General features: G+C 36.6%; 1 protein-coding gene across 1 annotated transcript; it reads left to right on the top strand.

Annotated features, from left to right (window-relative positions):
• Positions 1-783: 783 nt before the first annotated feature.
• LOC128511916 (trichohyalin-like) lies at positions 784-15,314 on the top strand. The gene is made up of 6 exons (XM_053484966.1): positions 784-1,006; positions 3,547-3,560; positions 8,767-8,827; positions 9,255-10,163; positions 10,383-10,454; positions 13,751-15,314. Exons 1-6 carry the CDS (start codon positions 784-786, stop codon positions 15,022-15,024), a joined length of 2,553 nt encoding a protein of 850 aa, XP_053340941.1. The 3' UTR covers positions 15,025-15,314.
• Positions 15,315-15,975: the final 661 nt, after the last annotated feature.

The raw sequence follows: 15,975 nt of genomic DNA, 5'->3' as shown, positions 1-15,975 counted from the left end.
TTTATGTGATTTAAATTAAAAGTTATTATATGGATATGGAACTTTACTCACTTTTTTCAACACACTGCTATTATTTTGAACACAACTGTATGTGCATAATTAAGAACCATTAGTGCTGAGCTCAGGGGGCGGGGTTATCAGAGGGGAGGGGGCGGGGTTATCAGAAGTGAAGGGGCGGGGCTTTCTCTCTGTAATGGAGCTGAAAGTGAAAGTAATTCTGGACTCGGAAACAGAACAACTGCACCGATACACTTCCTGATATAACGGTTTAAAACAGGAGAAATTTATAGATGAGCCGCTGTGAAATGTGGACAGACTTCAGCTAAAGCAGCAGATATGTTTATATGAGGAACAGAAAAGGTAAGAGGAGTTAGCATCATGCTAAAGTACATGTTAGTCACCAACGACTCAATAACCTGTTAAACTAATCCTCCAAATACACCGTGGAATTGTGCTTTCTAACAGTGTGTTTGTGTGAGTTAAGTTGTTTAAAAGGATGCCTCTCTCTTTCTGTGTGTGTTTAGGATTTTATTAGTTTGAACCGACAGAAAGAGATAAAGATGGCGACTGCAAACAGTAAGTTACATTTACACAGATATACAGTATTTATCAATATTATATATTGCAGTTTGAACTAATTGTGTGTGTGTGTGTGTGTGTGTGTGTGTGTGTGTTTCCTACACAGATGAGTTTAAACTCATTGGTCCCATTGGTGGAGAGTTGTATAATCACTCTGCTGTGACTCTCTCGTGTCGTCTGTCTCCTGAAATCAGTGCTGTTAACATGGAGATCCGGTGGTTTAAGAAGACAGACTGTGTTTGTGTCTGTAAGAACAGACAGGTGACAGAGGGGAGACGTTACGAGGGCAGAATGAGTCTGTTCACTCAGGAGCTGGAGAGAGGAAACGTCTCCTTACAGCTGAGAGACTGTACAGAGTCAGATAGAGGACATTACCTGTGTCAGGTCACTGATGGAGACAGAACAGAGGAGATTACAGTAGTGATGGGTAAGTGTTCCTGAACTCCACACTGTATAAACTATACATCATCATCTGTGCTTCTCATCTCAGTACATGAAACACACACTCAGTATTCAGTATGAGGTTCAGTATACAGGGTGCTAATGTGGAGTGGAGTTTATTTTAGTCCAATAAACAGTGAGTGTGTTTTTCACTCTGATACACACCTGCACAAGGGCCTAAAAGCCGCAGCTTGTACAAATACTTAAATTAAATAGTGATTGATAAGTGAATCACATGTTACTTTTCCAGCTAATCAGGGATTCGTTCAATATAACTTTACATCAGAGACATTTTTACATCAGAGAGGAAATTTAATTACACACTAAATGTGGCCTTTAGATTGTTAGAGTTATTTGATATTTAATAGAACAGATAATAAATATAGTGCTGAGAAACCAAACACACACATTGAGGTTAAAGTGAGACATACATTGGACTACTGACTAACCTCAACTAACCTCAACTATAAAGAGTAACTATTAAAAAATGTAAAAATTGTTAATTGGTCTGGATAAGGGTGTCTGCCAAATGCCATAAATGTAAATGTCTGATGTTTGAGATGTTTAGAGTAAGAATATCTGACTAGTGGTTAATAACAGGTGTATAACAGTCCAGAGAACACACATTAGTTAGTAAGGTATCTGACTTGGCACACACTAATGCACTGTGTACACACTTCTCCACTTCTATACGGCTGTAAATTAATAACAGAGACTAATAACAGGAGTTACAGCTTTTAGTGTTGGACTTGTGTTTTACACAAATCAGTCCACAAACTGATCCACAAGTTCACTCAGCTCCTGATTCTGCATTGGCATCAGATCCTCTCCCTGATGAATAAGGTGGCGGCTTTGCTCTGTGGCAGTAAGAGAGAGGCAACGGCTAAGGAGCGAGGAATTGGTTCAATCCACCATTTCAAAAGATTAATATGATACAGCTCAGTGCTTTTGCACATACCTGGCTGTTGCAGATGATAGTTTACTGGCCCAACTTGTTCCACAACGGTTAAGGGTCCTTGCCAACGTGCCATAAACGTGAATGTAGCACTGGGGAGAAGCAGCAGTACTCGATCGCCCACCTTACGCATGACTGAGCCGGCTGGTCGTAGGTGTGCTTCTTCTTCTCTTGTGCCTTTTGCAGGTGCCGTCACATGATAGGGAGAACTTTGTTGATATTTAAATCAACCTGAATGGTGAGGGCTGCTCCTCAAAGGCTTCCTTGGCACACATCACACTTTAGTTTTGACATGAATGGCGTACCTTGAATGGTCTGTGAGTACTTCTTTGGGACGGGTTTAGCAGGTGCTGTACACTGACCGGTGGGACAGTCCTGACAGAAGTCACATGACTCCACATTGAGCCCCGGCCAGTGAAATCTGACCTTTATTTTCTCTATAGTGTTTTGCACCTCCCAAGGTGACCTCCAAAGGGTGTGGAATGTTCCAGGTGCATCACAATGTGGATTTTAGCCTGTGGGACGACCTGAGATCACATTTAGATTCACAGTGTTTTGTATGATTATACATATAAGGCGTCACAACACACTCTTACAAGTGAAGCGCACTCTTACAAAGATTCTAAATATCTACAGGGAAACCTTGGATTACGAACATAATTCATTCCAGAAGTGTGTTAGTATTTCAAAACACTCGTAAATCAAAGTGAATTTCCCCAGAAGAAATAATGAAAACTAATTCGGTCCACAGCCCAAAAAAATTAATAGATAAAAATAATTAATACAAAATATGAAGTAAAAATAAAACAAATTAACCTGCGCTTTACCTTTACAAGGAATCGCGAGAGAGCAATGTGTGTGTGTGTGTGTGTGTGTGTGTGTGTGTGTGTGTGTGTGTGTGTGTGTGGATTTGCACGTGGCATTACAGTTAAAGCCTCGCACTCCATTATTGGAAATTATTGACTTTGGAAAAGTGAAAATGTAAAATTGCGTCAGAGACAGAAGCGTTGTTACATGGAATTTGTCAGAGTGGAAGTTCTTTAGTCTTTAATAGTCTGGTCTGAGCTTTAGGCAGAGATCACTCATGTAAGTAAGGCACTGCACATAGCAGTCTCACTGGACTGAAGTTTTCAACAATAATTTTCTCTGGACATCTAATGGCAACTAAATGAGCTGCTTATTCAGAGTTCAGGAGGAAACACCACCGGAAACGGAACTAATTAATGCTGTAATAATAACTCTAATAATAATTATTAATGATGTAACTTCCATGAATTTTTCCTGATTCAGATAGAAATGTGAATGAACGTGGTGATGCTCAGCATTTTCATTCGATATGACGTGTCTTATTCACCAGTTCATCACAGATGTGTGTTACTGCACTGAGTATTTAATTGTTCAATTATAAATTATTTATTATTCACTATGTTGTTATTTTGATATAAATATTAAACTTTTAGCTGAACATCTTTAAACTAAAAGCAAAGAATGAAGATATTCTGTCTGTAAATCATAAGTTTTTCTCATTATATTTTATCTAACTTTACATTTCTCTCTGTTGTTTCACACAGGACCTTCAGCACGGGTAAGTAAATAACTCGACTTCACACTAATGATAAACACTGATATTTTATAAACTTATCACATGTATTAGATTTTAATTCAGGAATCAAATAGAAACTATTTTCAGATGATGTTTATGTGAAGGACTCTGATCAGTAAGTGAGATTCCACTTCCATCAGTCAGCTTCTTTCCCACAATGCACCTGTGTGTAACCCCACTGCACTGCAATAATGTAGACAGAGACGTTTACCATGTCGAGTAAAAGACACAACAAACATGTAACATATAACACACACCACTGCCAGACTCCATCAGAATCTCATCCAGAATCATATAAGAATAAAAATATAACATTTCCCAGGATTCCTCTGGATGGAACAGTTGTCTATTCTGCAAGTGTCCAAGTAACATATCAGTATTTGGATTATTTTCATAAGCTGTGACTCATAATTGTGTTCTTACTGAAACACAGAGTGACATGACATTTCCTGACACTTCACAATAAACATAAATCATTTAGCTTTAACAGTGTTCAGTGCTTGTAGACAGAATAATTGCCATCACTCGCTCTGCATAACATTCACACCATATTGTGAAAAAGCATTAAAGAGTTGACTCGGCCTAGCGTTTAGTCTCTTTAAACTAACAGTAGTAAGTCATGTTAATGCACACGGCATAAAGACAACCTGACTGAACTGAGAACAGAAGTCCTTCACTTCATTTATAAAACTTCTATAATAGGAGAGAGGGATTTAGGAGTGAAAGAGAGAAAAACAGAACGAGATCACACATCTTCCCAAGTCTACTGCGACATATCATATGCTGTCGTAACCAATATATAGACGAGGCAGTAGCAAAGCACATCATTCTGTTATCTGTTCAGTTTTTTACATTGATAAATGTCTGTGTTTTTAATTAAAGGAAGTGGGAATCTAATATTCTGTATATTCCTTTATGTACTACAATAACACATAGATATATTACAGAATATTTAACTATAGATTTAAAATACACAGGGGGAAATGCACATATACTGACATACTGTATATTGGTAAATACATGCAGATATCAGAAAATAGTATTTTCCAATAAATCACAAGATATTTCTGTTCCTTAAGGGGAACTAGCGGTATATTAGCACAATGCTACATTATACAGATTTACTGTGTGTGATGACTGATTATTGTCTAGTTTTCCTCTTTTTTATTAAGACACACATCAGCTGTGTTTTAACCAGAGTAACAGTTACTTTCACATTTTCACATGAAACAATTCACATTTGTAATCATGCATTAAATCTTCACTCTCTATTATTTACTTTCACAGAAGAAAGCAAAAAGTGAGTATAAAGTCTTTTCTCTGATAGTGATGTGTTGATGCTGCATGAATAATATATTTATTGTGCAGATGAAATAGATTGGACTGTGCTGTGTGTTCAGAGTGCAATAGCACATAGATATATGAGCATCATGAGCATAGTGTAGTGAACACAACAGACTGTGATCGCTGGCAGAACATTCATCATGCTGTTGTCTAGTTTATCATTAGTGTTCTACAGAGACACACACACACACACACACACACACACACACACACACACACACACACACACACACAAATCTGACCTACACACTGATCCTGAGAGATAAAACGTTCAAGGTGTGTTTACAAGTGACACACACACATTAGTGAACAATCTCATCATATTGAATTAATTTATTTATGAAGACAGAAGAACTTGTCTTTATTTTTTTTCCCTGATACAGATAGAAATGGGGTAAAACATGGTGATGCTTATACTTTATTAACAACTTTTATTTAATGATTTAAATATTAGCTATAAATAGATGATTAACTATCTGTTATTATATTTACTATAAAAAGTTGTAGTTAAACATCTTTGTACTGAAATCACAGTGTGAAGATTGTAGTTTTTCTCATTATATTTTATCTAACATTACATTTCTCTCTTTTGTTTCACACGACACCTTCAGCACGGGTAAGTAAATAACTCGACTTCACACTAATGATAAACACTGATATTTTATAAACTTATCACATGTATTAGATTTTAATTCAGGAATCAAAATAGAAACATACAAAACTATTTTCAGATGATGTTTATGTGAAGGACTCTGATCAGTAAGTGAGATTCCACTTCCATCAGTCAGCTTCTTTCCCACAATGCACCTGTGTGTAACCCCACTGCACTGCAATAATGTAGACAGAGACGTTTACCATGTCGAGTAAAAGACACAACAAACATGTAACATATAACACACACCACTGCCAGACTCCATCAGAATCTCTCTCCTCTTATACACTCCATTTTCTCCTGCACTAATAAGGAGCTACACCTCAGTATGGGAACGAGATCTAAATACACTGATGAGGCGTTAATGTTCTCCACATACACAGATCTGTAATTACACATGATAATAGCAGAACACTTTTTGTGTTGTTTTGCATACAGTATTTGTATGGAAGTGATGGAATAAAGACACATAAGTTAATGATTTATTTGTTTCCCGCTGTGTGACTTTTCCCTCCACAGTTATGTTTCTGTAGCTGATAAATCTCTCCAGTGTGAGCAGATGATCATCAGCACAGAGTAACAGAATGTTCTGTAGATTTACTGTGTGATGACTAATTGTACATCCTTAACTAGCTTTCCTTTGTTTATGAACAGACACATAAACTGTGTTATGTACAGAGTAACAGTTCAATCATGCACAAAACATTTACACTTTATTATTCACTGTGACAGATCAAAGGGGATCCACAGAGGAGAGAGGAGCGAGGTGAGAAAGACATTAGTTTTATAAAAAAAAATCCCTATTTTATTTATGTGTTTGTGTTACTTGTATAAAGTACCACTGAGCATCATGAGCATAGTGTAGTGAACACAACAGAACTGAAATTCATTATGCTGTTGTCTAGTTTGTCATTAGTTTTCTACACACACACAAATCTGACCTACACACTGATACTAAGAGGTAAAAAGCTAAAGGTTTTTGTTTGATTGTAATTTTATAGTAATAACTCCTTTATAAAGTTACTGAGACTAATATTACTGTAGTGTTCACTGCCCGGCCTCCCAAAAAGTCACACACACTAATATTTCATTTGATCACATGCTTTCCTTATAGTGTGTAATGTGGTGAATAATTCCTGTGTATAAATGCTTCCTCATGCTCACAGAGCCCAGCGTATGTCCAGGACATCTGGGAAGAATAATGATGTATTGATGTAATAACCTGGTCATTCAGTACATTTAATTAGATTATTTTTGTTCTGATTAGCCTCATTAACAAGTGGTTTTCTGATAGTCACACAGCTGTTTAGTCCCAATCCTGTGAGCTCTGTGATTTCTGCTGTCATTTTAGTAAGGATGATTTTTTTTAATGATTTAACTTCTCGAAGTGTTTGATATCTGATCACGTTTGTTTTTTTTTTTTTATTTAGTTCATATTTTTTTCATGAAGTTTACAGGTTTTCTTTTTTTTCGTCCAGGTAGTGTACTGTATATAACTTTAGTGAGAGAAGTGAGTTAGAGAGTCCACGCTAAATAATAGTGCATGAAAGAGATTATAACAGAATGTGAGTGAGTGATTTAGTAAATTTGTTTCTTACAGAGTTAATATGATAAAGCTAAAGCCATTTCTTTACCAAAATCAGCAGAGAAACAGAAGAGAGACAAACTAATGCAGGACAAAACGTTTACTGAGAACAGCCACAGAATGTTTATATCTAATACTATTCCATATAATACAGAGACATTTACAAAAATTGCCAAAGCATTTTTAGGAATCTAATCAAGCTTTCTTTGTCTTTTTTGTCACATCATCAAGTAAAAGACGTCTACGTTTATCAGGTGAGTAAACTGTACTAAACTATTAATGTTCATAAATCTCTTACTGATACTAACAGCTTAAAAACATCTTAAATTGTTATAATAAGTCTATTACCCAGTGATGGGTTACTATGGTTACAGCTCACAGTGATGGTCAGAAAAACTATCACACGACTGACACATTGAATAGAAACATGGACATTGAGCTGTTTGTTAATGACATTTAACAGGCAGGATGCAAGTACAGATTAATATGTTAAATAAAAAAGTTTTTCCTTTATACATTAAATACGTGAGAACTATGTCTGTGGCTCGGCTGCGAACTAAAGGCTAATGCTAATGACAGTGCTAATGCTAAAGCTAATACAAGCAAACAAAACAAAATACATTAGGATTCTAAACAGAAGACTTTGAAACACGACTTTAAACAGACAAACTAATTAAACTAAACAAGGTGCAGGTGATCACAATTAACATCATGTGACTGACATGTGAGGTGCAATGCATACTGGGAACTGAAGTCTGAAACAAACATGAACATGAAAGTCCTACAGAACACACACAACAGGAACACACAGGGAAAACATGACAGTTAACGATTTACTGTGATTACTGACGTCATAATTATTGCTATGATTGTAAACAATTTTTTTACACATAAACAAAATTAATTATAAAGCAAGAAAAAGAAGCTAAATAAATTATTACCTTCACACATATTGAAGTCCATCTGCAAACTTTGTCTGAAATTCAATTTATAGAGACATAAAAAGGTTTAATAGATATTTAATTTAACATGAGGATCTGTGTAGAGACCCAACACCAGGAACAACATTAATTTACTTAAAACTATTTTATTAAAATCTGTCGGGCAAATTTAATGTCACTTCAGAGAACAAATCCATGACAAACTCTCAGTGTCTGAATTGTGTTGTGTGTTTTAATCATGGCTGACTGATTGTGTTTAATGTTGTTTTTATGACCATCAGTTTCTTTACAATCTGGGACAGAAGATTTTGATGCATAATTACATTAATATATTGCGTTATTGTGTGATGCTAAAAAAAAAACAATTAGACATTCCTGTAGAGGGGAGGATATTTATCTGTAATGATCAGCTTAGTGTTTAGTGATTGTGTTCTTCAGCTGCAGTAAAACTCAGTGTGTTACTAAATACAATATCAGTTTAAATCAGTCTTAATCAGCTCAGTGTGTAGTGTTGGTAATATCACCTCTCAGTGACACACACACACACACACACACACACACACACACACACACACAAACACCCACTTTATGTTTATTTAACACTTTATTTCCATACAGTATGGAGTCAGGTATAAAACCTTCACACTGATTTATTCTCTTCCACAGAGAGACAGAAAATGGACAGAAGATGAGAGAATAGAAATGGAGAAATCTGCTTTATGTGTTGGTGAGTGTGGAAGGAGCTACAAAAGTAAACATACCTGTGTTCATGTGTAGAACCTGAAGTTGATTAATGATCGACTAAACATTCTGTCTGAAGTTCACAATATAAATCACAAGGTTTTATTTACTCCACATGTTAAAAGTTTAGGAGACTTAAATGTAAAAGGAGAATGACTGTGAGTGCTACTAGAAGAAAATACATCAGTCATGTAACAAAAAGCCCTATAGATACTGAAGGGATACAATTCTAATTTATTATTTTGATTAGTATTATTTATATCATGTTGTTGTTTTGATTTTTTGACTAATAGTTAAAATATTATCAAATTTGAAAAACATATAATATTGACCCTTATATTGAAAAGTGCATTTTTTTCTTTAAACATTATCCCACTTATTATTATTATTATTATTATTATTATTATTTTCAGAATATAACATAGATGACAAACAATTTTTTACTGAATATAAAAATAAGATCAGAAAACTGGAAGAAATTGAAAAGGAGCTAAAAAACACTAAACTGGAACTGGACAGCACGTCTAAATCACTGCAGCATAAAGACCAACAGCTGGAGGATTATAAAAGACAAATAGAGAATAAAGATACAGAACGGAGAAACAGAGAGAAAATCATCGAGGAGAAAGACGCACAACTAAAAGATACAAATACAACACTAGAGAAGACGAGTAAAGAGCTAGAGGAGAGAGACAGAGCTCTACATGAGAGAGATCAACAACTGAAACTGAAAGACACACAGATACAGGAGACACAAATACAAGTGGAGGAAAAGGACAACAGACTTGTGGAGAAGGAGAAAAAATTAAATAAGAAAAATGAAGAGCTGAAGATTCTAAAAGAACGTTTAGAGACTAATGAGAAGACGCTTTCTGAGAGAGACGCAGTGTTAATGGAAACTAATAATAAACTTCAACATGCTACTGAACAAGTTAAAGAGAAAATCTCACAACTGGAGAATATGAACAAACTGCTGAGTGAGAAAGAAACACAGCTGAAGAACACAGATAAAGAGCTGGAAACCAGTAAAAACAACGTGGAGACACTGGGACAGGAGCTGCAGGATGAGAAGAGACAACTACAGGAGATGATGATCGTATTGGAGCAACAGAAAACTGAGTTATCAGAAAAAAACAAACAGCTTGAAGAGACAGAGAGACGTCTAACTGAGAGAGAGACACAGCTAATGGAGAGAGACAAACAGCTTCAGGAGAAAGAGAGACTTCTAGAGGAGAAAACAAAGCAGCTGCAGGAACAGACAGATCCAGAATCATCAGCCCTCATCAGGAGAAGAAACAGCAAGGAAGGGTTACATCCATATAGTGAGTAATTTGTTACAGTAAGCACTTAAAGGCTTTTCAAAACGTACTTAAAATATTAATCTACACCTAATAAATCATATGTAAGAACATGAAATATACTGTAATGATACTTAATGATGCAACTCTTCAGCTACTGTATGGAAGTGTAATTTAAACAGTGAAAGTGATTAATTATAGAAGAATGTCTCTCTCATTCTGACTGGTTCTGATGTTTCCTAGTGAGTGGAGAGACTCAGGACTCAGCAGCACCAATCAGGAGAAGAAACAGTATGGAGGGAGGTCGTCCTACATGTAAGTGATTAATGTTAGTGTTCAGTGTGTAACTCAACACTAGTTTAGGGGTAAAAGAGACGACTATAAAGAGACACAGCAGGCAGATGTAGACATTTACATTTATAATTAGTTTACAGTAAAAAGATCAATATTGTGTAAAACTGACATAAAATATTATCATTCACAAATAAAAACAACTAATAGATAAGAGAGAAATATCTGTAAATATCCAGGGATCCTAAACAGAGTAACAGAATAGGATTTGCCCTTTTTGTTTGTGTGAAATGGAATTGTAGCTGTTAAAAGAAAAAAAGATCACTAGTGGGAGGGATTTAGAAATGACCAAATTAGGACAAAGTGGGTAAAATAATTATTCATCAGCTAGGAATATACATGAACAATTGCTTTATTTGTTTACAATATATACAATATTTTCAGTGTGTAAATGAATGTATAAAATATCTTAATTCCAGTATATTGTATGTGTGTGTGTGTGTGTGTGTGTGGGTGTGTGTGTGTGTGTGTGTGTGTGCGGCAGAAATAAGTCAGCCTCATCGGTTTCAATGAATCAGTTCGGGATGATAGAAAATGTCTGTCCTGTAAATCTGTCCTGATGGTGAATAATCTTAAATTCAGAAAATCCTCAACAAAACAGAGTTCACAGTCCAATACAAAAGAAAACAGCTCTAAGACAAAATGGCGTCCATTCAAGCGCAGTAAACACCATGTGTGTTGTCGCTCCAGGGTTGAATTTAATTGAGGTCAGCTGACTCGTTAGACATGTTTAAAAAGACTTACAGGCAGGTACAGTTCATGGCCTCATGATGGCCGTGTGGGGAAAGGGGACAGATGTACCACTCAGATTTACCCAAGTGGATTGGTATGCTTTACATTGTATATTTGTGTCAAAGGTGAATGAGACTCATTTTGTCAGAGCCAAATAATTTTATTTTCATATATTCCTTATAGAACATTTGTGCAGGGATAAAATTAGTTTTAAATTCAACTTGCTGTAACATAAAATGACAATCAAATGTTCAATAATTTAATTAAATCATCAAATAAACTTTCAAGATGCAATTATTTGTGTTGCGATACTGACCTTATTACTTTAAATAATAGACAATAATAATACTACTAATACTACTACTACTACTACTAATAATAATAATAATACTGGACGTAATAAAAATTAGGTCAATTTTATTTCCAAACAAAGTTTTTGCATATACATGTACACTCAGCAACGTCCTCTGACTTTCAACTGTTTTTACTTTCAGTAAAGTTAATGTGTAAATATTTGTATGAACACTAAAAGAGTCAACACCATAAGACATAAACTAAAAATGTTTTACAATGTCTCCCTAAATGAAGGGAGGCTCAAAATCAAAAGTACCAGTCAGTATCTGGTGTGGCCACCAGCTGCTTGAAGTACTGCAGTGCATCTCCTCCTCATGGACTGCCTATTGCAGACAGTCTGAGCACTGATGGAGGGATTGTGTGTTCCTGGTGTGACTCGGGCAGTTGTTGTGGCCATCCTGTACCTGTCACGCAGGTGTGATATTCAGATGTACCGAGCCTGTGCAGGTGTTGTTACACATGGTCTTCCACTGCGAGGATGATCAGCTGTCCTTCCTGTCTCCCTGTAGCGCTGTCTTAGGCGTCTCACAGTGCGGACATGGCAATTTATTGTCCTAGCCACATCAGCAGTCCTCATGCCTCCCTGCAGCATGCCTAATGCACGTTCACGCAGATGAGCAGGGACCATGGGCATCTTTCTTCGGGTGTTTTTCACAGTCGGTAGACAAGTCTCTTTAGTGTCCTGCGTTTTTAGAACTGTGACCTTAAATGCCTACTTTCTGTAAGCTGTCAAGGTCTTAACGATCATTCCAAAGGTGCATGTTAATTAATTGATTATGGTTAATTGAACATGCATGGAAAGCATTGTTTAAACACTTTACAATGAAGATCTGTAAAGTTATTTGGATTTTTACAAAATTATTGTTGAAATACACAGTCCTGAAAAAGGGGCGTATATAATTAAGCTATTGTATCAGTTTTAGTATTGATATTATTTGATTTTTTTTATCTGAGTTCGGAGGGTTTCAGCTGACAGCGGGATACCAGGCTTTACAAGAATCATATAAAATTATTTTGTATATAGGTGGAACCTTGAATTACGAGCATAATTCATTCCCGGAAGTGGGAACCGATAAGAAATAATGGAAACTCAAATTATTCGTTCCACAGCCCCCCAAAAAATACATTAAAATAATTAAATACAAAATATAAAGTAAAAATAAAACAAATTAACCTCTACTTTAGTTTAAAAAAAAAGTAAAAATAAATGCTGACAGATAAGTGTTTCCATTTGTGCGCGCAGGCGCAGTGTATGTATGTGTGTGAATCTAAAGTAAGCTCCCCTCTCCCTCTTCTCGTCTTACAGTTTACCCTTCCTCCATTCTTTTCACTCACACAAGAGAAACACTGTTTTATAGGAAAATAAACAAGAAATCTCTCTAATGACACTGCTGTAAAGTAAAAATAAAACAAATGAACCTGCACTTTACATTTAAAAAGAATTGCGACAGAGCAGTGTTTCAGTGTAGAGCAGCGAGAAAGAGTGTGTGTATGTGTGTGTGTGTGTGCGTGGCACGTTGTTAAATGACGCGCGCATGCACATAGACACACAGAGCAGTGCACGGATGTTGATTATACCAGTAAGAGACAAGCACTTAGACCTAGCAGGGGAGACAATCACCCACAATTCCGCAGCACAAGAGAGAGAAAAAATGTTTGCTCAGTTGTGATCACGTGACGCTCGGCGTCAAAACAAGAAGCGCATGCGTGATACATGATACTCAGTGCTCGCGAATCAGGACTTGTTGGTTTTCCAGGTCAAAATTTATTACATTTTGCTTGTCTTGCGGAACACTCGCAAACTGCGTTACTCTCAATCTGTGGTTTCACTGTAGTACATTTTACAGCATAATATTTGCCAGGTCGGACACATACTTTTGAAATAAACTTGCCCAGATATATTTTAAGGTTGTCTCAGTCAATTGGACAAATGTAAATCCTTCTGGGGAGAGACTTGTTCATTTTGTGAAAATAAAACACAAAATGTAACATTTGTGTTACTTATGTAACACAATTAGTGAGCATATAGAAAGAGCTGCCTATCATAAATTTGATAAAAGTTACCTAAAGAATGGACCATCAGTCCACCAACATACACCAGAGAACAACATAATCACCACAATGAAGTAAGTAAGTGATTCTGTATTAAATGATTTATTTTTGTTCATTTTCAGTGGGTGGAGAATCGTCTAGTCCACATTCTCCAGTGTCGGTTCCTGTAGCAGAACTGAGGCTGGTGCTGCTGGGGAGGACGGGGTCTGGAAAGAGTGCAGCAGGAAACACCATCCTGAGCAGAGAGGAGAGGAACCAGGCTGCTACATCTACAGCTACATCTACATCCACCCAGCAGAGTGAGAGCACACAGGGGGAGGTGGCTGGGAGGAAGGTGACTGTGGTGGACACTCCTGACTGGTTCTCTCCTGGACTCTCTCTGGAGAAGCTGAGACAGGATGTGGGACTCTGTGTCCATCTGTCTGCTCCAGGACCCCACGCCTTCCTCCTGGTCATACCTGTTAAGCGGTCTACAGGAGAGGAGAGAGGGATGCTGGAGAAAATGGAGGAGATTTTTGGAGAGAGATGTTGGAGAAACACCATGATCATATTCAGTGTTACTGATGAACTTCAGAAGAAGAACATTGAGGAGTTTATTCAATCAGGAGATCAGGAGGTCCAGAGACTAGTGGAGAAATGTGGGAACAGGTTTTACTGTCTTAACATTAATGAGAGTGGAGATGGTTCTCAGGTCTCAGACCTGCTGGAGAAGATCGAGAAGATGGTGGAAGGAAGCAGGGAGAAATTCTACAGCAGTGAGATCTACCTGGAGACAGAATCTCAGATTAGAGCGATGGAAACTAAGATCCTGAAAGAAAGAGAAGAGAAAAGGATGAAAAAGGAGATGGAAGTGAAGGAAAAAATAGATAAGGAGGTGCAGGACTCTCTGAGAAAAATTAAAGGAATAATCCAGGAGCATGAAGGAGACATCAGACAACTGAATGTTCGAACAACTGAACTGGAGAGAAAGGTGAAAGAAGAGAGAGATGAAGAGAAAAAGAGAGAACTTGAGAGGGAGTTAAAATGTGAGGTAGAGCGAAGGTCAGAAATGGAAAAAAAGCACCAACAGGAGATGGAGGAGATCAGGAGGGTGTATGAAGCAGAGGTCAGGATGGAGACAGAGAAAAACCTCATGAAGATCATCCTGCCTGAACTCCAGAGAAACATTTTGGCCTCAAAAACAAAGATGCAGGAAGAGTTCAGCAGACAGATGGAGGAGAAGAACAGAGAGCTGGAGACTCTTAAACAGAAACATTCAGATCTCACAGAGGCTCACATTGTGCTTGAAGAGGTTTATGAGAAAACTGTGAGAAGCAGCTCAGAGTCAGAGAGAGCAGCTGTAACAGGAGAAGCATCTAAGGGAATTTCTCAGAAATTTAAAGAATTCTTTTACTGAATAACAGAGTTTATAAAGCCACAGACACTCACCCAGTCAGAGACGAATGTCCTATTCTCACGGGACTAGTATTACCTGGGGACCTCAAGGTTGTCTGTGATCTTAATCCTGTGTGAATCGGCCATGTCTGTAATTTGTAAAGTAAAAATTCCTCCGCAAATGAACTACCATATTTCAGCGAACACTGAGGTCCTGTGATAATATTCTATCAGATATATGTTATCTATCAATTTTTTAAGTTTTTTTTGTTTGTTTGCTGCGCGCCTTTTTATTAATCTTCCGTGAAGAATTCGTTATCCCACACGGAAAAAACCTATATAAAACATATATGTTTTAATATAGGTTTGATATAGGTTTTTAATATATGTGACATATTTAAAATTGGCCGTTTGTACATATATGCGTGCGTGCATATATGCGTGCATATATGTACCTATAGACATATATGTGACATATATGAAATTGGCCGTTTTCCTATATATTATATGTACATATATGTACATATATGCGTGCGTGCATATATGCGTGCATATATGTACCTATAGACATATATGTGACATATATAAAATTGGCCGTTTTCCTATATTATATGTACATATATATGTACATATATACGTGCATATATGTACCTATGTGCATATATATGCACCTATATTTTTACCTAGATATTAGTAAAATTATTAAAATCTATAGCTGTTAGACAACATAAATAAAAGCCCAAAATGTAGAAATTTAATTTTTTTATTTTTTTAAGAACAATCAAATAGTAAAAGAACAAAAATAAGACAAAAAAACTCAACAGGAAGAAAACATATATATTTTGAGGACCTTCTCAGCTTCGTGAGCTTTGAATTGATAGATGTGCCTGTCTGCCCTCGGGTGGCTGCCGGCCACTTCTTCAATGTAGCATCTAGAAAAGACAAAAATAATAAGACAGTATAATAATAATGA

This window comes from Clarias gariepinus, chromosome 24 (genome assembly GCF_024256425.1).
Source record: "Clarias gariepinus isolate MV-2021 ecotype Netherlands chromosome 24, CGAR_prim_01v2, whole genome shotgun sequence".
Classification (NCBI taxonomy): domain Eukaryota; kingdom Metazoa; phylum Chordata; class Actinopteri; order Siluriformes; family Clariidae; genus Clarias; species Clarias gariepinus.
This window is presented reverse-complemented; position numbering and strand designations above follow the sequence as displayed.

What these genes read in the sequence shown, in the direction of transcription:
- LOC128511916 (XM_053484966.1), top strand. Translation starts at nt 784, where the DNA reads ATGGAGATCCGGTGGTTTAAGAAGACAGACTGTGTTTGTGTCTGTAAG. An exon ending in GAAATCTGCTTTATGTGTTG is followed by an intron (nt 8,828 to 9,254) that starts GTGAGTGTGGAA and finishes TATTATTTTCAG; the next exon opens with AATATAACATAGATGACAAA. An exon ending in GGAAGGGTTACATCCATATA is followed by an intron (nt 10,164 to 10,382) that starts GTGAGTAATTTG and finishes GATGTTTCCTAG; the next exon opens with TGAGTGGAGAGACTCAGGAC.